We start from the raw sequence: 25,409 nt of genomic DNA, 5'->3' as shown, positions 1-25,409 counted from the left end.
CGCTGTACATGCTGGTATCAATCAAATAACCAAATTGACAATGCAATGTTACTTCGTCAAATTTAGAAAAAACTTTAAAAAAGTTTTTTTGCGCGTAAAAATTAATTTGGCTCCTACACACTACATCTCCTTTGAAAAAATTACCCAAAAAACTTTTATATTTGATTGCTGTTAGGTAATGTTATTTTATATTTTAACATTACTAAAACAAGTTTTTGAAGCGATTCTAAAATAAATTTTTCGCGCCGCCGCGTATTCAAAAAATCGGCGAGAAAAATCGAGCGCTACCATGAAATTATTCTTAACAGAATCGAGTTCTTCATCATAGTCAATGAATAGTTCTTATTATATATACAATACTTATGTAGATCTAAAGACTGTGCAGTGCTACAGTCTTTAGGTCTACATAACTTTAGGTCTACATAACAGTGTATTAATCTGTATTAAAGGTACCTGAAGGGTACCCCTACAAGATTCCAGATCTTTTGGCAGCCGGCAGTGTCGGGTCCTTTGTCATGTGAAATGAATTTATCCTCCGATCAAACATTTATCATTCAATGAGGAGAAAATCTGCTAAGTGATCTGGAATTTAGTAAGGGTACCCTTCAGCACAGACAAGCTTATTATTGTTGCTTTTCACATGATCAAGTATCCGTCCTGATTCTACTTGTGCTACCTTTGTTCTTACTATCATCGATGCTAAGAGATCATTTTTGTACAGTAATTATTTTGTTAGCTCCCTCATTTTTATTCAGTTGTTAGAAGTTCAAAGTTATACTAATTTTGAGGAAACTAGTATTAAATATATAAGTAGGTGAAAGTGACCTTTCATAATTTGTCTGGTACATGTTTCTGATTATAGTTTACGTCTTATAGTTCAGTTACTTGCTTGCTTGATCTCAGCTATCGAATCTGTAGTATGAAATTTGTTAAGGTCTGATTGTGTAGTTGACAAATTATGCTAAAATAAATTGGTATGTATACATTATACAATCATGCTTATTCAAGCTTTTCATTTTAATGCTTGTATTTAAGCCAGTGAGTAATACTGTGATGTTGAATCTTACAGTTTCTTAACTGCTTATATCGTAGCATTTCTTCAAATTCGTGTATCAGAAATTTTTTGTGCCACTGAAATATGCATTTATCTCTGCTCATAGACATAGTAGACATATAATCTTTTTGTAAAAGTTGTACAATCGCAAACTTGTAGTTTTCCCACAGTTTGATGAAAATATTGAGTATATCCACCAAATGAGAGCTTGTTGAAGTTTCAATATCATGAATGTGGTATTGTGAAGAATAATCAATTTCTTTATTATGAAAGTTAGAATCTCTCCATTGATGACGTTAGATAAACATTTTGAGTTCATGATTTTATATTTCACACTCCATCAGACAGTCATCGTTTTTATTTGGCTTCACTATATTATCTCAGATCTTACCAAAATCTCCACATTTGACAAGGGTTTTCAAAAGTTCTGCTAGATCTGCAATAAAAGCATCAAGTATAATTTTATGAGAATTTAGTTGAGTAAATCTTATCATTCATGAAAAGATCATATATTCTACACGTGAACATTATTGCGCATGGCTTTACGAGTTTGTTCAACATACAACGTTATGCCGCTGGCTGTAACCTGTATAAAACAATGAACTTTATCCAGATCTTGTGCCATTCTCAGTGAACTCATTAAATGGTCATTGAAGAAAAATTGAGTATTAAAACAGTGAAATTTGGGTCTTGGAAAGCTGAAGTTTGAAAATGTCCTACCGGTAGGAAATTTTCATAATTTTCCTTCCATCAAAGTTTTCTCCGGATATTCGGCTTCCAGCACCTCGATGGTGACTTGTGTCACTCACACTGACCTCACTGATTGGTCACTGGTAAATCTAATACCACAATTTCTTGCACCATCGACTGTTTTTTAAATTTTTTAATCAGATAACTTTACTTGGTATCGTTGTGTGAGATAAGATCGACAATCGACATACTCGTAACTATGAATCACACGTTGTTCATGATGTTATGTATCAAAAACATCGGAAAGTAGTATTTTTTTTTAATTAGAAAAAAATATTTACAGAAAGTTCATTATTATTATTATTATCAGATAGCAAATTGATAATGCATTGACTTTCAATACTATAAGTTATCGATATTTGATTATTTTTAACAAAAGAGGGTGAATCTTGGCAAATGAATGATTGGCAAGCTGGATTTCAATCCCTCTACGGATTGAAATTGAGTAACTTTAGTTTATACACATGTGACCTTATACACATTACACACAATGTCTTGTAATATCATAGTGTAAAGTTATAATATTGAATAATATGCCTCAATATTAAATTACAAGCTCAACTAGCCCCAGTTCAGCAAAACCTTCTATGAGGGTAATTCTATAGATTTATATACATCTTGAATTGTCAGGAATATCAGAAAAGGACAGGCACCCTCCTTATATAGTAGGGTATACAGGTGTAGTAAGGTATGTAGTAAGGTATGTAGTAAGGTATGTAGTAAGGTATGTAGTAAGGTATGTAGTAAGGTATGTAGTAAGGTATGTAGTAAGGTATACATGTACTGTGTAGTAAGGTATGTAGTAAGGTATGAAGTAAGGTATATAGTAAAGTATACATGTGTAGTAAGGTATGTAGTAAGGTATGTAGTAAGGTATGTAGTAAGGTATGTAGTAAGGTATGTAGTAAGGTATGTAGTAAGGTATGTAGTAAGGTATGTAGTAAGGTATGTAGTAAGGTATGTAGTAAGGTATGATTCTACCAGAGAGAACCTAAAAGCTACAAATTTGGTGAATTGTTCACCTTAATTGCTGTGTTTTCTGTAATAAGCATTAGTGTTTAGGCGCGCGGATTTTTACCGTCTTTAAAAATCCTGTTTGGTTTAATGCCAATAAATTGCTGTAGCAAGGAAGTACAGCTGAGTTACACAATGACAGAAGACATCAGCACTAATACGATATTATAGCTCAATGCTCCTCCCCATAGTGCTCTGGGGCTCACGACCACCCTCCCACACCGTCTCTTGTCTCTTTCTCTCACGTGATGACAAAGTCCTCATTTCGGGATCCACCGAGGGGCAGGTTGATTACACAATCATTTATTTTTAAACAGTCTATATGTCTACTTATGAATAATTATTATTGTTGATGATTAACAAAGGGGTGGGAGGTGAAGTAAGTCTTGAAATGAAATACTTATTGTGAGCTCTCTTTTCAGTTGCTGGTGTGTGACGTGTTCCCGGAAGCCCTGATTCCCCGGAACTTCCTAGTTGGACATTCTACAGAGGTGGTTGGCATGGACCAGCTGGTATCTGGACTCAACAACTTTCATATCATATCTGCTGCTTCTAACGGGTTAGTTTCCTTGTATCGTTAGAAGTGCAGTTAATGTGCAGCTTCGTGTAGCTTATTTAACAACAATGCAATAATTACTCATTATAACATATAACATTTTTATTATGATATTCAGGGTGTTTTCATTTTGTTAGTACTTCTTTATATCAATGTTTGTGTTTCATGACATAACCGGGAATGATATTCGTTGCAGGGAGGTATTTAAATGGAATGTGACGGATGGTTCTTATATGTTGAGCACTGTAGTTCAAGGACCCCTCATCAAACTGCAGGTATTTCATTCAGTGCTTTAGCTTTTTCTCTTCATTGTTTAAAGATCACTTAGAGATAGATTGTGAATAATATGTTAAGGTTAAAAGATATGTTATTTGAAGAAGTAAGTTGTTGTAATTCCAACTTGTTTCAGACGCTGCCCTCATCCCAGAACGTGCTAGTCTGTGGGCAGTACGGCGCTATAACAGTTCTGGATTACAATACCCTAGATATAAAACATCACCTGGTACCCAGCGACCCTACTCACTGGGTCCTGTGCTACACTGTATTCCAGCCTCCTAAAACTAAGGACGAGGAGGTGGTCTGTATTACGGTTAACGGGCAGATCAAAACCTGGAACCTGCAGTTTGAAGGAAGGGAGAAGATGATATTAGAGTCAGAGACCAAGATACTGAACTGTCCCCGACCAGTGTGTGTCACTTACAACCCTCGTAGTCTCTACAACTGCCTCATTGTGTGTCAGAGTATTTGGAGGATTTACAGGGCCGGTCAGTAATTCATTTGTTTTGTTAATCTTTCATTTTTCAAATTTAGCGCCATAGGAAGAACAGCGACCAGTTCCTTGACGACCTTTACAAGGACAAAAAAGGTTTAAAACAACTATAACAAGAATTGCACCCGTTGTTTCTTTTTGGCGGACACTAGATTTCCATTCACTATAACTATAAATATAAGCTCTAATCAGCTCACTTCATAATAATTATATTGATACACATCAGTACAATACGCGTGCCACGTACAAATTGGGCTGATTACCTAATACTATACATTACATACATTAATACATTAAAATAAACTCGCGCGCTGCACTGCGTGTGGCTAGTTGTCATGGTAACGGACGTAAGGAACACGACATATTTTAACCCACCTACCTAGTTCTCCAAAATCCACGTTTTTCTGCAAAAACGTCCATTCGTAACCTTTCACCATTACTTTGATTGGGAATCGAGCGGTTTACTCGATTAATGTTTACTCAAAATTATAATACAAACAGTAATAGATAGAAAATAGTAACGTTAAAGAATTCTTTTAAAAAAACCCTCTTGAAAGGGCACTGCACACGGTTTATCAAAAAGTACACTGTGATCATGAAGTACTATGAACTACAGATTAAAAAAACACAACGCTTCACGCTACACATGATATTACACATCCATAACCTATAGGTTAAGAAGTTTAGAATTGCACTGAACAGCTTGGACTATTGTACGAGATTTTTTTTATTTTTACGAGAAAAAGTGTGAAAGGAAAAAATACACACAAGACACTCTAATAGTCGGTGATTACATTTGAAGAATTAACTCGGAATATAATATAATATATGGCACTAAAAAGATAGTCAGGACCTGGTTTCTGTTTGTCTTGTAAGAGCATCCGATTTTTCACTCTTTGAGTCTTTGTTGCCATCAAACCCATCTTAAAATAAGACAACGTATAACATTTATCAGGTGTAGCCAGTCCACAGTCCACACCCTGACTATAATATGAATGCATTGTTTTAATTCTTAATGAAAAGCGCAAAGTTATATATAGAAAGTAATATAGTATATATATGTAATAATAATATATAAGATACATCTTAGTGTTTAATTAAGGGTAATAAAGTAATAATACCTTCTCAGGTGACTTTGTGTTGTTATGTTCTGGAGCCAGTAACCAGGAGGTACCGTGGAGTGGTGGTAAGTTTTACACAGTGGACAAGATAATGCTGTGGAGAGAGAACGGAGTGTTGTACGTGTACCAGTTGCCTGCGCGCGCTATTCGCCCCGTAGATCACAGTGACGCTTCCTGGAGCGCAGAGCCCCCTACTCTTCTGTACAGTGTACCTACTGGGCCTCTCATGGTACAACTGCTATATGTTATTTGCTATTCAGTAACCATAAGTTCCATCCTTAATCCTTAGTATACTTCTCTTCTCATATTTTTGTTGCAACTCTTTAGTTTATTTTCTAACTACCAATTATTAGTATCGTATTGACCACATAGTGTAAGTATGTTAATTAATCTATGTTATTTAATATTGTGTTAATTGCAGGAATGTTTATTAGTGCACAAGAAATCTATGAGAACCCCACACGATGTACTGATTAGAGGAGATAGGGACGGCAGATTGTCACTATGGAAACAAGATAGAGAGAAAGATATAGCTAGTGAGGGTTTAGTGGAATGTATACATACCAGTCTATCAAAGACTTGGAACAAAGACAATGTTGCTTTAGTCAATGAGAAGGTAAATATTTGAACTTTCTTACCATAATGTGACCCCCTGGCCCTCTTAAGGGGGCATGCACCAAAAATGTCCAGCTAGATAGTTACTGAACTTCCTATGAGGTAATTTGGGTTGGACAGTTTTAGCGTATGCCCCCTTAAACTGCCTTATCAGTTCCTTACATTTAAAACTACTGCTGTTACGATAGTTAATTATTCTAATGTATAAACAGACTCAATGTACAGTGTAACAGATGCGGTGATGCGGTTGATATAACAGCGAGTGTCTATCTGGAGAGTCTATCTTACATCGCTTGTGGGCTATCCTCTGGTGATATAATTGTAGGACTAGTTCATCACTTCCTTACTCACTCCCTGTTCAAGTGTACTGGTAAGATATTGTCATATTCCTTCTTCATTACCAACCTTTTTCAATGTTCATGTGCTGATAAAGTCGTGTACTGATATTGAGTCTTTTTTTCGTGCGGCTAGACAGAGGCAGAGGCGGCTCGTGGGAGCTGGCTGGCAGTTTTGTTGGGGGTCCAATCGATGGACTGGGGGGGGGGGGGGAGGGGGGCTTGGGAGCCGGCTCAAGCTGATCCCTCCAAACTACCGATTACATTACACACAGGGCCTTGTTATATGTAATGTGTAACACTTTACAGGCGACAGCAAACAAAAACAAAAACTTATAACATGGTTGAAACAGGACACCACACGTGTACGATCTTAGCCGCGCAGTATCATAGCAGTCAATAGTTCAAACTGCAAAGGGTCCTGGACCCTCAAATCGAGGCAAATCATAATAGATTACCTGTAGTGGGATGCGCACGATGTGCTTTGTAACGTTTACAATTAACTATGTGTTAAAACTGCGCGGCTGAGTAGTCCAATGGTAGGGTTGGACTCCCTACAACACAAAATTTCACGAAGATCATGCGTGCGCTTACATTAAAACGTATGATAGTGAATAAAGAGCTTTATATTGCGATTTGTTATTTCCTAATTCCTAACACTATTACTAATTGCTATTTCTATTTTAAGCACCAGCCACCAGATAATAATTTTAGGGCGTCCACGGACGCCTGGACGCCCTCAATAGCCGCCTCTGGACAGAGGGTGTTAGCGGTGAATTCTAGACATTAACTAATAGTTTAGTAGTTTAGACTAGACATTAACATTGAAAATGCACCAAATTTAAGATTATTGCCAGTTCACTCTATAAATAATAGACTTCATACTTGTAATTAATCCTTAACAAGATGATTATTCATGATTGAAAATAATTGTTCGAGTTAGATCCGATCCTCTGGCAAAAAGTTGGGAAACACCGTTATGAAGGTTTTATAAATATTTCAGAAGATTCAGAGGAGATAGATTCGAGAGTGAGGTTAAAGGGGCACAAAGGGAATGTTAGTGTACTGCTATATCCTCATGCCAGCCAACCTTCTTCTTATCTTCCTAGCATTCTCTACAGTGGAGGTAACATTTTTGGGCATTTCTTTAAGATATATGCGACAGATTCGTATTCATGTTCGTAACTAGAATGATGTTAACAGTAACTATTTGTCTAGTGATGAGGCGTGTTACCCAGTACAGTTATAAGAGTACAGTATCTGATACAATTCTATACCGCTATCGTTTCCTGGAGTCATAAAGTTGTACTTCTTTACTATCTTTATATTAATGTTATTAGATTTACAGCCTCTTATATATGCTCCGATTCAAGAATTGCCAATATATATTTTATAACGATTCTATTATAACTGAAGCTTTTTAGCCAAATTTTGAAAACAAAGTCCGCGTGTGGAATAGTGTGGCAATATTAGAGACGGAAATTTGTTCGCTTTTTTGTAACGCGCGAAGCTTAAAAAGTGCGCTTTTGTGCGCGTTTGTAAGTCACGTGACGCGCGCGCGCGAGCGTAATAAGCAAGCTAAATTTAATCATACTAGCCGAGCCCGACCGAGATATTAGTCGGATCCCAACCGTTCTAAAAGGCTATCTCGTTAGCTTTTCGTGTTAAAAGCGATTTCTCAACGGTTATCACCTCTCTAGATGATTCTTAAAACATTTGGACTTCATGGCAAGGTTGAAATACATGCAATGAGGGCGTTTTCGGCCACACCCTTTTTCAGGGTTTCGCGGTCACTCGAATTATTGTATTTCAGCCCAGGAAGGTCTTAAAGACTATTCCGATACACCAAAATGTGCCTAATAGCCACATTTATATACAACTTATGAAGCAACATATACCTTAAAATGCTTTGTTTCGGAAATATGGCCGAAAAACGGTTTTTGGCTTGACGCAGTTCATAATTTCCGTGATTTTTGGCATTTCCGCCTAGGAAGGTCGTAGAGACTATTCTGATACACCAAAATGTGCCTAATAGCCACATTTATATACAACTTATGAAGCAACATATACCCTAAAAGGCTTATTTTCGGAAATGTGGCTGAAAAACGGATTTTTGTCGAGCAAACAATGACAATATTCACAAATGGGCTATTGGACTGTTAACTAGAAAGGTCTTAAAGACTCATGAGCAACACAGCATTTGTCACAAGATGTAAGATGACTCACTTTGTGTCCAGAAACACCTACAAAAATTGGAGAATGATCTACTTTATTGGGCATCTCTTTTAATGGGCCAGGCCAGCAGCATATTTGTGTCTTACGAAATGGCAATTTTTCAAAATTACGGTTTCTTTAGTAAAGGTCAATGGGTCAGTTACAAACAGCAAATTGTTCGCAATTGCCGACTCATGCACATCATATACTCAAAAACGCTCACTTTAGGAGTCATTAGTAAATAACTAATACATGATTTGTGAAAACTCCAACAATTTTTCCTTGGTACAAATTTAAATAAAATGTGTGACGTGCCAGACCAAAATTCAACTTCAAACTTTTTATTTATTCATGCCATGAAACCATAATGAGTTATGTGCCCATCCTTGGAGAACCCGGCGAATGTCCTTGCTGTACGGCAGTGTTAAACAAGGAATTGAAACCGAGGGGTTCCGTTCAGGCCCTTCACACTTTGTTTCTGTCTAGTTCTAATGTACCGTCACAATAGTGACTTTAATATATGTACCAAGAATACCAGACCTAAAATAAATCGGCACTGGATCCGGATCAGATTGTTGCTTGACCGCTGACCAGTACCCCACTTTTTAATTATGATTGATTTCGCTGCTTCGACCAATGTTGGTCTGTAATCCCTGGATTGAGATTTGTTGGCCGCAGTTTAATTTAGCTAATTTCTTATAATACCGCAGTGGTCTGGTTCCCACTTCAGAATGACCCCATATTCTTTTTTTCAGTCGCATAGATTTTCCCATCGTTTGATAATGTGTGTCAACTGTCATTCCCTCGTTTTTTAATCAAGTGGTGACTGGCTATTTCTTCTGTTATTACAGCTGTGAGCTGCCTCGAGATCTTATCTGGGGCATGGGCACAAATACTAGAACATTAGAAGATTAGAACTGTAATTCTAGAACTTCAGATTAAGGTTACTTGGCAGAATAGCATTAGCAGGGTTCGAGATTTGACTGAGGGCATTCAGGTAACATACCAGGTTCACATCACCAGTTGAAGTGAATCTTAATTTCGGCATGCAATGCCTTTATGCCTTATAAGTTATAATCTTATAGTAGGATCACGGGGTTTTTATAATAGAAGGTCTCGAGATGCTGATTTAGCTATTTAGGTTTCACATGTGACATTTTTCCAGCTTTGGGTAAAGTGGATTTTAGAGCGGGGAGGGGGTCTAAATGACCAAAATCTGAACGATCTCTTACTTACGGGACACTACGGGACAAGGGACGGATCTCGGGCCTAATAGCTGTTTTTTAATGAGAGGCTGGAGTTTGGACCTAGATGGTCAACGTGAGGATAGCATGAGGATTTAGGATGCTCTGCCTGCCTTTCGTGGGGTCTTGTAACCCCTAAAGCTGGTATATCTTATCTAAATTAACCTTGGTTACATCTCGTGCTGTTTCGAATATATAATTAGATTTATAGGTCCAATATCAAGCAAAAAAGTCTGATGTCATGTACTGATGTTACACTTACATGATCTCCGACGCGAGGATCTCCGAAGTCCGATCTTAAAGTTGGATCTCAGAGCCAAAAAGAGGAACGTAAGCCTTGGTTCCTTTCTTTGAGAGTCAAACAGGAAATTCGGGGTTATCAACTCAAACTCGGATTCGTAGCACAATTAAAAAACCAAAGAATAAAAATCTTAATGAATTTCCCGACATTCTAAAATTAATATCAGTTCGTATTCATATATATATATATAGCCTGACTGACAATTTTCTCGACTGACTGACAATGTTTCTTCTTTTCCCCATTTAGAATACAAAGATTAGTACATTTTAGCTTATGATTAATATTATATTTTTACCTATAGTTTACCTAGATCAATTCAGTGGCCCAAACTCCAGTAGGTTACAAGACTTAAGTTCAATTCGAGGAACACTTTGATTAAGCATGATCCTTGTCTAGTTGGAGTTTTCGCATATCATGCAGTAGTTATCTACTAATCACTCCTAAACTGAGCGTTTTAGAGTCGAATCTCGAACCCTGCCATTCGGCCAAGTAATCTTAATCTGAAGTTCTAGAATTACAGTTCTAATGTTCTAGTACTAATGTATTAGTGCCCTAGATAAGATCTCGAGGCAGCTGTAATAAAAAAGAGCTAGCCAGTAACCACTTGATTAAAAAACGAGGGAATGACACACATTATCATACGATGGGAAAATCTATGCGAACCAAACCACTGCGGTATTACTATTATGGTAAATGAGCTAAATTAAACTGCAGCCAACAGATCTCAATCCAGGGATTACAGACCAATATTGGTCGAGGCAGTGAAGTCAATTATGATTATAAAGTGGGGTACTTATACTGGTCAGTGGTCAAGCGTCAATCTGGCCCGGATCCAGTGCCGATTTATTTTAGGTCCGGTATTCATGGAACATATATCATGGTTTCATGGCATGAATAAATAAAAAGTTTGAAGTTGAATTTTGGTCTGGCACGTCACACATTTTATTTAAATTTGTACCAAGGAAAAATTGTTGGAGTTTTCACAAATCATGTATTAGTTATTTACTAATGACTCCTAAAGTGAGCGTTTTTGAGTATATGATGTGCATGAGTCGGCAATTGCGAACAATTTGCTGTTTGCAACTGACCCATTGACCTTTACTAAAGAAACCGTAATTTTGAAAAATTGCCATTTCGTAAGACACAAATATGCTGCTGGCCTGGCCCATTAAAAGAGATGCCCAATAAAGTAGATCATTCTCCAATTTTTGTAGGTGTTTCTGGACACAAAGTGAGTCATCTTACATCTTGTGACAAATGCTGTGTTGCTCATGAGTCTTTAAGACCTTTCTAGTTAACAGTCCAATAGCCCATTTGTGAATATTGTCATTGTTTGCTCGACAAAAATCCGTTTTTCAGCCACATTTCCGAAAATAAGCCTTTTAGGGTATATGTTGCTTCATAAGTTGTATATAAATGTGGCTATTAGGCACATTTTGGTGTATCAGAATAGTCTCTACGACCTTCCTAGGCGGAAATGCCAAAAATCACGGAAATTATGAACTGCGTCAAGCCAAAAACCGTTTTTCGGCCATATTTCCGAAACAAAGCATTTTAAGGTATATGTTGCTTCATAAGTTGTATATAAATGTGGCTATTAGGCACATTTTGGTGTATCGGAATAGTCTTTAAGACCTTCCTGGGCTGAAATACAATAATTCGAGTGACCGCGAAACCCTGAAAAAGGGTGTGGCCGAAAACGCCCTCATTGCATGTATTTCAACCTTGCCATGAAGTCCAAATGTTTTAAGAATCATCTAGAGAGGTGATAACCGTTGAGAAATCGCTTTTAACACGAAAAGCTAACGAGATTCCGTTTCGTCTCGGACTATATAGATTGTAAAACAGCAACCTTGATCGCTTGTATCACTCACTGATGTCAGTCATCAAACTAATCTCATGTCCGTATTATTTGAAAAAAAAGCACTCTGTTGGTCCCAGACACGTGTAAATCTGTAAAATTTGTTCAGGAGCTGATTTCAGTGTGAAGATCTGGGATTGGAAGAAAGTGGTGCTACTTCAGAGTTTTACCACTCACACTGGACCATTAACCAGACTGTTCTTACCTCCAACACAAGCCACTGTTAGTATTTAGTGGACACTCTCAATTAGTCCTCTGATTTAGTGAATGAATAAAATTAACTTGGTTTAAAGATTGGCAGGGTTGGTCAACTTTACACTGCCAAACTATTAATGCCGCATTTGTTGATGTTCACAAACATCAACTCCACAGGGAAAGTTGCGAGGAAGTGTAGTTTCAGTATGTCAAGATAACAGTATCACAATAACAACTCACGCGCAGTTCACTCCCTTGTTTGTGGGATCCTGTCATCACACTGGAGTACTGGAGATCAGATGGCGGCTAACTGAGGACATCTTACTCGTTCACTGTTTAGGTTAGGACATTCTACTCGTTCACTTTCTAAGTTAGGACATCCTACTCGTTCACTGTTTAGGTTAGGACATCCTACTCGTTCAATTTCTAAGTTAGGACATCCTACTCGTTCACTGTTTAGGTTAGGACATCCTATTCATTCACTGTCTAGGTTAAGACATCTAACACGTTCACTTTTTAGGTTAGGACATACTACTCGTTCACTTTCTAAGTAAGGATTAGTCAGCGATTGTTTGATTATAGATTGAAAAAGGTATTTGCTTAATAACAATTTTATGCCTGGCAGATGACACAGTGTACGTTTGGGGACTGAGTACAGGACACCTGGACAGAATAGAAACAGGAGCAGTGGCTCTGAGTTTGGTATCCGCCTGTCAAACATTCAGTGAAGGCGAGCACTGTAAACTAGAGATAAAAGCCTCCAGTAGCGTAACCAGACACAGCACCGGTCTCAGTGTGGTTCCCTTCAGCTTCTCATCTGGTGACAACATGTCTCACCTACTACTCTTTGATACGGAGCTACTCTTACACTTACTATCTCAACTTCAGGGAGACATCATGACTCATGGTCAGTGGTACTAAACTAAGACACATCCTGTGTGTAGTTATTTTTCGTTTTCTTTCTCAAATGAATTATAGCATTCAAAACTTATCTCTTCTATAACTCTAAATCCCATTTTAACGCAGAGTTTGAGAGGAGCAAGTCCCAGCCTAATGTAACGGAAAGGCGGCGCGCATCAGCACGTGCGGATCAGCGACTATCAGACAGACGGACCTCAATAATCAAACAGACAGAGACGGCCAAGTTACTGGAAGAGAGAAGTGTGATATCAGAGATACCGGTGGAAAACACTGCGGAGATAAAGAGCAGTTCGGAGGACATAGAGGACAAAGAGGACGACAAGGAGACACTGGACATCATCAAACTAACATGTTCCCTGCTGTTGTCATGTCTCCACGCCTGGGGTGTGGACCTGAACATAGACCGGACCTGTGTCAAGCACCTGGGGCTCCTAGTTCCGGGCAAGGAGTTATCTTACGGTACTGTGGGGAGCAGCTCTACTTTCATGTTACTGTTACCCGGCTGGGAACACAGCATACAACAACAGGTACTTTATCTGGCACACATACTGATACTTACAATTAACTTTCATTTATCAAATTAAATTTCATAGGGCCTATCCTTAAAAGTGTATTATATAATACTTATATATTTTCAATTCCACCTAATTTCAGAGTCCCAATACAGTTCAGGCTCCATTTGGGAGGTGGTGTATCTCCTCAACTCTAACTACACAACACCTGTTATCAGTTTCAGCACTTGCTAACAAACAAATGTCAACTGATCTCACTCTCTCTTTCAACAGACGCGCTAAAAACAACACTGCTAAAAGAGGTATTAAAGTTGATATAGTAACTAAGGTATTACAGTTGCTATGGTAACTGAGGTATTACAGTAGCTATGGTATCCATATGTAATAGTAACCTGTCAGTATTTATCACATTCCAAGCAGAGTAAAACGAGAGTTTATTTCAGAAGATAAGACGTGGGAGAGAGAAGAGAGATTAAGACAGAGTATAAACGAGAGTGAGAAGAAGGCGGGCTGGAGTCACGTGACTGCCCTGCATTGTATTGTTCTACCTGAGCACGTGCCGCCGGGTTACTGTTCTCCTCTTCTAACTCACCTCGCCCTCAAGTGGCAGGACAGGTAATACTACTGGTTAATTACCCTTCTTTCCCCGGATTTTTCACTATTTAAGAGGGATAATCCATTTGCCCCCTTCTCCCTCCCTCGCATGTCTTGAATAGCGAAACTGAAAGAGTTATTATTTTCAGGTGTATGGAAGTAAGGGAAGCCTCGCAGGCTCTGTTTCTACGGGAGTTACGCAGGATAGGCTTCACTGGAAGACAACAGCTAGTGAACCAGTGGTATCCTTACATTGTGAGGAAACGAGACATCAACCCGCCTGAACCACTGGAGAAAGTGTACACTATGGACCTGCCTCTCATCCCTGAATATTTCGCAAAGTTTATAAACCGGCCCGAAAAGAGTAGGAGTAGTGTGTCGGTAGAGGACGAGGATCTACCAGCAGACTCTTACCCAGTCTCAGTTATTATTCTGGGGGTTATTGTGTCAGAGTTCCCCGACGAGGTGGAGGTCACCAGTGTCAGGAATCACGTGACTTCACAAGAACGCAGAGATGTTATCAGATCTAGTCAGTAGATTTAACTTAACTTTTTGTCAGATCAGTAGATTTATCTTGATATCTTGTTGACTTTGTTATATAATAGTTATTGTCGGGTAGAAACTTACTTAACAATTCATATTCATGTTTAGTAAGTAATAATAATGATACCCCAGGTTTCCTGCTGACGCACGACATGTTGCGAGGAGTTGCAGCTCACCTCTTCTCACAGCTCATTAAACCCCCCTCCCAGCTTCCCCTCCACTCCCCCATTAGGAGGGCTTCTGTAGATCTCATAGGTTTGTAAAATATTTACACGTAATATTAATAACTCATTAAGTGTAACTATAGGTTTGTTAAAATAGTTACACTTAATATTAAGTGTATAAAATAGTGTGTTATATCTATTTATTAGTTTGTGTGAAAGTTACTGTACCCTGTATTGCAGGTAGAGGGTTCGGTGTGTGGTGCGAGTTTGTGAACTTAACAGCAGTTGTAATGACACTGCTGGAGTTGCAGACTGATCCTCTGGTTCCTATTGAGGTTAAGAAAGCAATCGCTCAGAGTGGCAACATACCTGGCACAGGTAATACTGAAATATTAGAAATATTTTTGTGCATTTTGAGATTTTTGTAATATGATTAAATATAAGAGTGGTATACATATTTGCTTAACTTTATGTAACGACTTTATTACTTGATTCCAGGAAACAAGGAGTGTCTAGCAGCGGCGGCCACTGTGAGGGCAGCTTACCAGGCCAGCATTCTCATAGCTAACAATAGACCTCAGCAGACTGTCACCGCCCTTTCCAAAGAAATAATGACTTTGTGAGTTGTATTGATTATTACGCCGAAATACTGGCGGAGGGTCTGAAACGTTCAAAATCTGTGGAATATTTTAACAGTCTTATTCAGTTATTCAGTGCCCTTAATCAAAATTACATCGGGTATTCTCAAAAATGTAACCACGTGTAATCATCGGTTTCGATAAAACTTAAAAATGAAACACTTTGTAATTTAATAGTTTATGAAATGTAACACTTTTTATTTTACTACGATTTTAAATATATCCTTTTGTTTCAGTAAGTGCGACGTTGAGGCTGGTTTGTCTATACAGTCCTTGTCTGTGTTCCCTTCATCTTATCACACTGTGTTAGACAAAGGGAGATATCCTATATATTTACTGGTCAGTGGTTTAACTTTATCATATTGTTTTGGGGAGGGGGACTATATTTTGTTGGCAGGGGAGGACTGGAGGAGCTAATTGATTTAAAGGCTGTATTTTTGCAATGAGATATAACTAAATTAACGCACAGGTTCAGAATATAATAGAGAAGACGAAGGTACGTGACCTGGCTGCGATAATAGTGAAGATAGTGGAGATAATGCTGTTCTGCATCGACACCGATCAGTTCAAGACCAGAACCTTATCTGAACTCGTACCGTCTCTAACTAAGAACGTTCTGATAGATTACTGTGCGGCTACACAACAAGTAGTAGTCGGTTCTGCGGAGGGTCTTGTGCACGTGTTCGATGTTAAGAACACCAAGTGTACGCCGCTTCACGCTCACAACGCACCCACCAGCGCCGTATCCCTGGCAACCAACGGGCGTACCTTGGTGACATTCAGTGAGAACGAGGGACGTGTCTCTATTTGGCAGAGTAGTTCGGGGCTACTGTCCCTCATGTCTCCAGGTCCTCTAAAACTAGTGCGAGTAGTGGACGCTCTACCTCCCCTCTCCAGCAACCATTCCTCTAAATCTCCCCTCTTTAAATGGGAAGCTACTAAACTTGTCTCTTTATACCTCAGTGACGGTACTAAGAAATCTTTCGCTGTGTAATATTTTTGATCACCAGGTTTCCTGATTTTAATCTCTTTGAAAGATTCAAAGCCTCTTGTCTATGTTGGGGTATCTTCTTTTCACTTTTATGTAAATTTTTAGATAAATATGACGCCATTGATTGGCCGCCAGTCAGTGTTTCTATGGTTACGATTTATTTGGAACTTATGGTTTTAAGTATTTTGTATTACGCAGCTCTACCCTATTTTAATTGCTAGAAGCAATACAGTAAAACTCCCAATAAACCGTTTATTGCACGTAATTACCGTAAAATATACGTTCTGAAGTGCGTTCAAGGGTTTCTAGGATAGAGCAACGTTCTGCAAAACGAATTTAAGTTTCGTAAGATTGATTTAAATGTTACCGCATAATTTATTTGGTCTACAGGATTCTAATGATTGAATTGGTTAATGATATAACTTCTGGTTTCTTGTATGAGTTTGTTTATAATTGACGTTATTTTCGATTGTGATTTTGTAAAAAACCGCTTTTTCATTTTCCATTTAATTACGATAATTACAACTAATCCGCAAAGTTGGGTACAAAAACTTTTTCATACGTTGTAAACCTGCCGCGCACGTGTGCGCGGCTGCATCGTGGCGAAACAACAAAAACTGGAATGAATGAACTTGATCACGAAATTCCACAATTAATATTTTGATCGCGCGCGGCCAGCGTCAAGCGTGCACGAGAGTACAACTACAACTGATTACTAGCTACAACATACAAGTATGCCTATTTTACCTTTAGTTTTACCTCGAAAATTAGAAATTTTCAGAAAATGTGTTATTGGTCTGGTTTGGGGAGCGGCCTAGGGCGCTTTAATTATTTTTGCCCATCATCAGCCGCTTCCCCGGTCCCCGAGAGTTCATCTTTACTTTCGTCTGGTTTTCCACTCTCTGTTCAATCACCAAGTTACTAGCTAGGTAACATGATAATCGAGCTGAGTTACAGTTTTCAACGTAACAACGATTTCGAGGATGGTTCAGACAAATCCTCGCGCTCACCCATCTTACAAACAAACCTTGCAACGCCAACTATGCTACCTCATCACACCGTTGGCATTGTTGTATAGCCTAGAAAAAGTTAACTTTATACTTAACATTGTTTACAAAAATATTTACTTCAGCACGTACGGCTACCTGCAACTCTCCTTCATCAGCCAGCTCCACCTGTTGATTATACCGATATGGCGCGTAATTGGCCTATGCATATTATCCACTGCTATGCCCGCCACTAAGCGCCTCAATCCCTACCTTCGTGACCCGCACGTGACCGATTACACACCGATCTCTGTGTGTGACGGAAACTAGGAAAAAGCTAGTTGAGCATCATATAGTCCATCAAAACTCCTCTCATTCAGCAGCTGAGAGTTTTTAATATCTACCTCCACTCGCTTCACTTACAGCTCACAGCTGCTTAACGTTTTCCGACCTCGAACCGGATTCTGCAAGGAACACCTCTTCAGTTGTTAATGTTAGTCGTCTGACAGTAACGGCTTGGCGTCCTTTTCGAAAAAAGAACGGTTCGAAATGCAGAAAATCAACAAATTTCTCAACATCACGCAAACCAGCTCGGTAGCTAAACATCGATAAATTCAACTATTTAATAACCTATTACATTGTACAATTTCATCGTCAAAGAATTTGAACTGTGAGTAGTAAATATCTGTTCTTAAGCTGTCATAACAATCCAAGCGAACATTCTAGAGACACAGTACTAGCTGTTTCAATTTGGCGGGAAATCATCTATATCAGCTCTGGTTATTTTATTAACACAAGTGCCAGTCGGAGCCGCGCACCACGTGCACACTCGTACATTGAGCTACCTTATACTTTACACCCTTCTTTACAACCCCTCGAATCACTTCTCTGTCAGCCTGTTTCGTCTGCTCGATCGCTCTTGGTGACGAGCCCACTGTGTCATGTAAATATATCATGAGCAATTCTTGTTAAGTGTACATCGCTGCTATTCATATTTCTGTAACTCATACATGATTTGCATGTAACTGCTATCATCTTCATCATCGCTTCTCACGAGTTAAACCTCAGACTTGCTGCAGAGGACAATAAGACAGTAAGTTTATAACATCTCAAAGTTTATATACGTTGTTTGATGGAGGGCCGGAGGCATAGTTTTTGGACTGTAATCAAATAATAGTGATAGGCTGTGCGGGTACTTTGTGTTCGGTGTTTTGTAGGACTAGCTGAGATCACACTGTTTGCTACTAACTTAAAATCCGCATTACATACTGTACTCTGTCAATATGTCCTTTTAACCGTAATCCTATTTTAATTTACCCAGGAAACAGAGGGTGTATGTTTCTGGTAACGGGGTGGAACAGTGCGGAGCCTGTGTTTGTAATGATGGTTGAGTGATGAACTTTTGTAACTTGCCGCTAATTAGTAATTATATTAATTAAATATACCAATAATAATTACTGATTGTATGAATTATCGTGCTAAACGAGGGGTTTTCGCTTCTTCATGTCGAGTGGATTGGAACTGTCAAATCTGAACCTCGTGAACAACGTGAGTTTCCTCGTGGTTTATATTAATTTTGCAAAAATTAGCTGGAAATATTAATCGTCAAAATTTAAAACTTAATAGAACATCCAGCTGTGATTTAAAAAGGACTGCTTAATTCCTTAGCAAAATTAAACGAAACTACAATAATTAGAAATAAATAAATATACCATGCTTGTTGAACTATGTGAACTATTCAAGCTTGACTTCCAGACTTTTTCCGACAAATCTCGAGCATTCGCCAATATGACTCCACATGAGTTTCCGACCTGCGCTTTCAATCGAAGTTTCTAAGCCTGACGATATCACTGCTCAGTTCGACTCTATCTCCTACTCTAAGTACAAAGTGGACAAGGTCAAAAATGAATTATTTAAATAGATTTTTTTCCTATTTCTCCAGAAATATAATCCCAGACATAAGTCTTAAATTTCTTTTGTCACCCCCACCACCGAGTTTTGAATAAAACTGCACTATCAACACAGCTCGGCGTTGCTAGTGCAGGCAAGGAGTTATCTTACGGTTACTGGGGGAGGCAGCTCTTACTTTCATGTTACTGTGACCTGGCTGGGAACAGAGCATACAACAACAGGTACTTTATCTGGTACACAAACGTAACTTAGAATAACTTTTCATTTAACAAATTAAATTTCATAGGGCCTATCCTTAAAAGTTATTATATACTTATTATTTCAATTCCCACCTAAATTTCAGAGTCCCAATCCAGTTCAGGCTCCATTTGGGAGTGGTGATCTCCTCAACTCTAACTACACAACACAACACCTGTTATCAGTTTCAGCACTTGCTAACAAACAAATGTCAACTGATCTCACTCTCTCTTTCAACAGACGCGCTAAAAACAACACTGCTAAAAGAGGTATTAAAGTTGATATAGTAACTTAGGTATTACAGTTGCTATGGTAACTGAGGTATTATAGTAGCTATGATATCCATATGTAATAGTAACCTGTCAGTATTTATCACATTCCAAGCAGAGTAAAACGAGAGTATATTTCAGAAGATAAGACGTGGGAGAGAGAAGAGAGATTAAGACAGAGTATAAACGAGAGTGAGAAGAAGGCGGGCTGGAGTCACGTGACTGCCATGCATTGTATAGTTCTACCTGAGCACGTGCCGCCGGGTTACTGTTCTCCTCTTCTAACTCACCTCGCCCTCAAGTGGCAGGACAGGTAATACTACTGGTTAATTACCCTAATTACCCTCCCTTTCCCCGGATTTTTCACTATTTAAGAGTGATAATCCATTTGCCCCCTTCTCCCTCCCTCGCATGTCTTGAATAGCGAAACTGAAAGAGTTATTATTTTCAGGTGTATGGAAGTAAGGGAAGCCTCGCAGGCTCTGTTTCTACGGGAGTTACGCAGGATAGGCTTCACTGGAAGACAACAGCTAGTGAACCAGTGGTATCCTTATATTGTGAGGAAACGAGACATCAACCCGCCTGAACCACTGGAGAAAGTGTACACTATGGACCTGCCTCTGATCCCTGAATATTTCGCAAAGTTTATAAACCGGCCCGAAAAGAGTAGGAGTAGTGTGTCGGTAGAAGACGAGGATCTACCAGCAGACTCTTACCCAGTCTCAGTTATTATTCTGGGGGTTATTGTGTCAGAGTTCCCCGACGAGGTGGAGGTCACCAGTGTCAGGAATCACGTTACTTCACAAGAACGCAGAGATGTTATCAGATCTAGTCAGTAGATTTAACTTAACTTTTTGTCAGATCAGTAGATTTATCTTGATATCTTGTTGACTTTGTTATATAATAGTTATTGTCGGGTAGAAACTTACTTAACAATTCATATTCATGTTTAGTAAGTAATAATAATGATACCCCAGGTTTCCTGCTGACGCACGACATGTTGCGAGGAGTTGCAGCTCACCTCTTCTCACAGCTCATTAAACCCCCCTCCCAGCTTCCCCTCCACTCCCCCATTAGGAGGGCTTCTGTAGATCTCATAGGTTTGTAAAATATTTACACGTAATATTAATAACTCATTAAGTGTAACTATAGGTTTGTTAAAATAGTTACACCTAATATTAAGTGTATAAAATAGTGTGTTCTATCTATTTATTAGTTTGTGTGAAAGTAACTGTACCCTGTATTGCAGGTAGAGGGTTCGGCGTGTGGTGCGAGTTTGTGAACTTAACAGCAGTTGTAATGACATTGCTGGAGTTGCAGACTGATCCTCTGGTTCCTATTGAGGTTAAGAAAGCAATCGCTCAGAGTGGCAACATACCTGGCACAGGTAATTAATTAATTAATTAATAATTACAGGTAATACTGAAATATTAGAAATATTTTTGTGCATTTTGAGATTTTTGTAATATGATTAAATATAAGAGTGGTATACATATTTGCTTAACTTTATGTAACGACTTTATTACTTGATTCCAGGAAACAAGGAGTGTCTAGCAGCGGCGGCCACCGTGAGGGCAGCTTACCAGGCCAGCATTCTCATAGCTAACAATAGACCTCAGCAGACTGTCACCGCCCTTTCCAAAGAAATAATGACTTTGTGAGTTGTATTGATTATTACGCCGAAATACTGGCGGAGGGTCTGAAACGTTCAAAATCTGTGGAATATTTTAACAGTCTTATTCAGTTATTCAGTGCCCTTAATCAAAATTACATCGGGTATTCTCAAAAATGTAACCACGTGTAATCATTGGTTTCGATGAAACTTTAAAATGAAACACTTTGTAATTTAATAGTTTATGAAATGTAACACTTTTTATTTTACTACGATTTTGAATATATCCTTTTGTTTCAGTAAGTGCGACGTTGAGGCTGGTTTGTCTATACAGTCCTTGTCTGTGTTCCCTTCATCTTATCACACTGTGTTAGACAAAGGGAGATATCCTATATATTTACTGGTCAGTGGTTTAACTTTATCAGATTGTTTTGGGGAGGGGGACTATATTTTGTTGGCAGGGGAGGACTGGAGGAGCTAATTGATTTAAAGGCTGTATTTTTGCAATGAGATATAACTAAATTAACGCATAGGTTCAGAATATAATAGAGAAGACGAAGGTACGCGACCTGGCTGCGATAATAGTGAAGATAGTGGAGATAATGCTGTTCTGCATCGACACCGATCAGTTTAAGACCAGAACCTTATCTGAACTCGTACCGTCCCTTACTAAGAACGTTCTGATAGATTACTGTGCGGCTACACAACAAGTAGTAGTCGGTTCTGCGGAGGGGCTTGTGCACGTGTTCGATGTTAAGAACACCAAGTGTACGCCGCTCCACGCTCACAACGCACCCACCAGCGCCGTATCCCTGGCAACCAACGGGCGTACCTTGGTGACATTCAGTGAGAACGAGGGACGTGTCTCTATTTGGCAGAGTAGTTCGGGGCTACTGTCCCTCATGTCTCCAGGTCCTCTAAAACTAGTGCGAGTAGTGGACGCTCTACCTCCCCTCTCCAGCAACCATTCCTCTAAATCTCCCCTCTTTAAATGGGAAGCTACTAAACTTGTCTCTTTATACCTCAGTGACGGTACTAAGAAATCTTTCGCTGTGTAATATTTTTGATCACCAGGTTTCCTGATTTTAATCTCTTTGAAAGATTCAAAGCCTCTTGTCTATGTTGGGGTATCTTCTTTTCACTTTTATGTAAATTTTTAGATAAATATGACGCCATTGATTGGCCGCCAGTCAGTGTTTCTATGGTTACGATTTATTTGGAACTTATGGTTTTAAGTATTTTGTAGTACGCAGCTCTACCCTATTTTAATTGCAAGAAGCAATACAGTAAAACTCCCAATAAACCGTTTATTGCACGTAATTACCGTAAAATATACGTTCTGAAGTGCGTTGGGTTTCTAGGATAGAGCAACGTTCTGCAAAACGAATTTAAGTTTCGTAAGATTGATTTAAATGTTACCGCATAATTTATTTGGTCTACAGGATTCTAATGATTGAATTGGTTAATGATATCACTTATGGTTTCTTGTATGAGTTTGTTTATAATTGACGTTATTTTCGATTGTGATTTTGTAAAAAACCGCTTTTTCATTTTCCATTTAATTACGATAATCACAACTAATCCGCAAAGTTTGGGTACAAAAACTTTGTCACACGTTGCAGACCTGCCGCGCACGTGTGCGCAGCTTTATCGTGGCGCGAAACAACAAAAACTGGAATGAATGAACTTGATCACGAAATTCCATAATTAATGTTATTGTTGTTAGGGCAGGAACCGAAATTGCCCAAATGTCAATTTTACGATAAGATGTGACAATATGTGCCAATTTGCTCTAACCAGAGCCCTCTCGCTTGCAGTAGCGCGCGAAACAAGCGCGTCACGCAGTACGTGTATACACATGGCTATGTGAATGTGCCAATATATGACAATATACGACAATATTTGACATTATATATGACAATATATCATGACAAGATGTGGCACAGTAACGCATCGCGCTACATTAACTACAAGATTCGACAATAAACGACAACATTTGACAATATACGAAATTTAATATGACAATATATGACAATATACGACAATATATGACAGTATACGACAAGATTGACAAAATGTGACAAATCGTGGGAAAATGGGCACTTTCGGTTCCTGCCCTTGATAACTTATCAGAAATAATTCTGAAGGGAAATTAATAATAATAGGTGCGGGAGGGGGGGGGGGGGCAATAATATTAATACGGACTTTTAATTAATTTTAGAGACATACATTACAATTTATTTCATGAAATTTCATCTAACAGTGATTATGACAATTAACAATTTCAATATAATTATAACAAATAAATTACGTCGTATTAAAAAGCTGCGACAAAAATAATCCATCAAATCGTTTAGTAATCATGATTCACATCGACGTTAATTTATTCTCTAAAAATAGAAGCAGCAGTTGTGGGTCACATATAAGAAATATTACGTCAAGTTAAATTAAGTGTTAACTATTTGACCACCTGGTTGAGGCAAATTGAAATAGTGACATGAAACATGAAATGTTAGTTAGTTCCCCGGAGTGAACAGTTCGGCTGAGTCTAAAAGAACGACAGATAGAGATAAGAGTGCTGTTCCGAGGAAGTCTCCCAGGGCAGTGAGGAGGGGTATAGAGTAGAGGTCCGGGTCCAGATTCCTGAGGAGGGGAGATAACATCACCAACACATACGACATTCCGAGTAGTACGGACACCTGTTTAAGGAGTTTGGGGTTAGTTTGTAACATTAAAACCCAGTACTGTCGACTGTAACATGTAAATACGTGTCATATAATACTAAGATAATAGTTACCTGTATTAAAGCGCTGCAGAAGAAGGCAGTATAAAATGGGACCCCAATGTGAGTCGGATCTACCAGTCCCTTAACAGTGAGGAAGACAGCATGTCCGGGGATTGTTAGAAGCAGTAAAAATAAGGACGTTCTGTACTCAGAGAAGTCTGTTCTTCCAAGCAGGTGGAATGAGGTTGAGAGCCGGCTCGCTTGGATTGCTGCCAAGTTCCCACCAATACCTGATTTTGTATATACTTTAGTTTCTCAGTCCTTAATGCAGTCTAACTCTCAATAACTCAATCATGGTCATTGGTCAAGTAAATACTAAAGATGTAAACTGAGTAATACAAGAAGGGTATCTGGTTTGAAGTAACTACTAACCGTTTATAATAGGGAGGAACGCAACCACACTAGGATACAATTCAGCCACTTTACTCATGATAATACCCACCCCACTAGAAATTAACATGGCCAGTAAAATGGGAACCCAGCCTTTTAGTATTGCTGGGCGAGCATATCTGTTGTTCCAAGAGTAAATGAGCAGGGGAGGAATTGTTAATATGAACAGTGCTATCACCAGACTGCACAACGTTATCTGCAATTCTTTATCTGCAATAAGGAGTCATATTGTCCGTACTTTAGCTACAAATTTGCCACTTTCATGTGTAAAAATGAAGACGTGAATAAAGAAAAGATATGTGAATAAAGTAATAATTATTACTCAAATGCTGACCTGGAATGTGAAAGAGAACACTGCCAACAAGTGATAAGATGCCGAGAGTAATGGAGTCTCCCAAACTTGCTGCTATTGGAGTTGAAATGTTGTCCGGATTACATTGGTAATGTGACGAACCGAGCACTATCAAACACATTGTTCCCCCTGAAATATTATATTAAAGCTATAGGCAATAGGTAGGTATGACCAATTACACCAATGGCGAATAAGAATGATTACTAATCATAATCGGTTTACAGAATGAGTTTAAGTTGGTCACGTGATAACGAGCGTAGACTGATTAATCACCAGGATCCCATTTAACCTTCTCGTGGTAATTGGTGTCTGATTCAGTATTCGAATGTTCATGTTGAGTGATTGAGCACATTTGGTCATATTATTCACATGGAAGTATTAATGGGCCACGCTAATCCGGTCATTCCACCATGTCTCCCATCAGAGATGCGATAATATGAACATTCAGCCTGGGTCCCCAGGTAAATGGAAGTAT

General features: G+C 38.7%; 3 protein-coding genes across 4 annotated transcripts; 2 read left to right on the top strand and 1 right to left on the bottom strand.

Annotated features, from left to right (window-relative positions):
- Positions 1-2,912: 2,912 nt before the first annotated feature.
- LOC134811586 (WD repeat-containing protein 7-like) lies at positions 2,913-17,066 on the top strand. 2 transcript variants are annotated; one of them, XM_063818558.1, is made up of 20 exons: positions 2,913-3,104; positions 3,241-3,377; positions 3,571-3,649; positions 3,784-4,138; positions 5,273-5,493; positions 5,686-5,880; positions 6,105-6,249; positions 7,221-7,340; positions 11,944-12,056; positions 12,207-12,369; positions 12,655-12,936; positions 13,056-13,477; positions 13,605-13,764; positions 13,906-14,077; positions 14,206-14,585; positions 14,732-14,854; positions 15,004-15,141; positions 15,262-15,382; positions 15,638-15,740; positions 15,871-17,066. In XM_063818558.1, exons 1-20 carry the CDS (start codon positions 2,994-2,996, stop codon positions 16,393-16,395), a joined length of 4,065 nt encoding a protein of 1,354 aa, XP_063674628.1. In that variant the 5' UTR covers positions 2,913-2,993; the 3' UTR covers positions 16,396-17,066. The 2 variants fall into 2 exon arrangements, with proteins under 2 accessions (XP_063674628.1, XP_063674627.1); XM_063818557.1 differs by having other exon boundaries at positions 7,218-7,340.
- Positions 17,067-19,176: 2,110 nt separating this feature from the next.
- Positions 19,177-23,059, top strand: LOC134826325 (WD repeat-containing protein 7-like). Its single transcript, XM_063838658.1, has 9 exons — positions 19,177-19,275; positions 19,633-19,795; positions 19,937-20,108; positions 20,247-20,626; positions 20,773-20,895; positions 21,045-21,182; positions 21,332-21,452; positions 21,708-21,810; positions 21,941-23,059. The coding sequence occupies exons 1-9, from the start codon at positions 19,177-19,179 to the stop codon at positions 22,463-22,465; spliced, it is 1,824 nt and encodes a 607-aa protein (XP_063694728.1). The 3' UTR covers positions 22,466-23,059.
- Positions 23,060-23,923: 864 nt separating this feature from the next.
- LOC134826324 (solute carrier family 41 member 1-like) lies at positions 23,924-25,055 on the bottom strand. Its single transcript, XM_063838657.1, has 4 exons — positions 24,917-25,055; positions 24,565-24,687; positions 24,268-24,422; positions 23,924-24,106 (listed from the first exon to the last, which is right to left on the bottom strand). The coding sequence occupies exons 1-4, from the start codon at positions 25,053-25,055 to the stop codon at positions 23,924-23,926; spliced, it is 600 nt and encodes a 199-aa protein (XP_063694727.1).
- Between the last annotated feature and the right edge of the window lie 354 nt (positions 25,056-25,409).

This window comes from Bolinopsis microptera, chromosome 2 (genome assembly GCF_026151205.1).
Source record: "Bolinopsis microptera isolate Bmic1 chromosome 2, MBARI_Bmic_1.0, whole genome shotgun sequence".
NCBI lineage: Eukaryota > Metazoa > Ctenophora > Tentaculata > Lobata > Bolinopsidae > Bolinopsis > Bolinopsis microptera.
This window is presented reverse-complemented; position numbering and strand designations above follow the sequence as displayed.

Excerpts from the sequence above, each read along its gene's own strand:
- LOC134826324 (XM_063838657.1), bottom strand. The coding sequence starts at position 25,055 with ATGTGTTTGATAGTGCTCGGTTCGTCACATTACCAATGTAATCCGGAC. Across the intron at positions 24,688-24,916 it reads TGTTCTCTTTCACATTCCAG|CAATACTAAAAGGCTGGGTT; the intron begins GTCAGCATTTGA and ends ATGCTCGCCCAG. Across the intron at positions 24,423-24,564 it reads GTTCCTCCCTATTATAAACG|GTATTGGTGGGAACTTGGCA; the intron begins GTTAGTAGTTAC and ends ATACAAAATCAG.
- LOC134826325 (XM_063838658.1), top strand. The coding sequence starts at position 19,177 with ATGAGTTTCCGACCTGCGCTTTCAATCGAAGTTTCTAAGCCTGACGAT. Across the intron at positions 19,276-19,632 it reads CTAAGTACAAAGTGGACAAG|AGTCCCAATCCAGTTCAGGC; the intron begins GTCAAAAATGAA and ends CCTAAATTTCAG. Across the intron at positions 21,811-21,940 it reads GATATCCTATATATTTACTG|GTTCAGAATATAATAGAGAA; the intron begins GTCAGTGGTTTA and ends ATTAACGCATAG.
- LOC134811586 (XM_063818557.1), top strand. The coding sequence starts at position 2,994 with ATGCTCCTCCCCATAGTGCTCTGGGGCTCACGACCACCCTCCCACACC. Across the intron at positions 3,105-3,240 it reads CGGGATCCACCGAGGGGCAG|TTGCTGGTGTGTGACGTGTT; the intron begins GTTGATTACACA and ends CTCTCTTTTCAG. Across the intron at positions 7,341-11,943 it reads TAGCATTCTCTACAGTGGAG|GAGCTGATTTCAGTGTGAAG; the intron begins GTAACATTTTTG and ends AAATTTGTTCAG.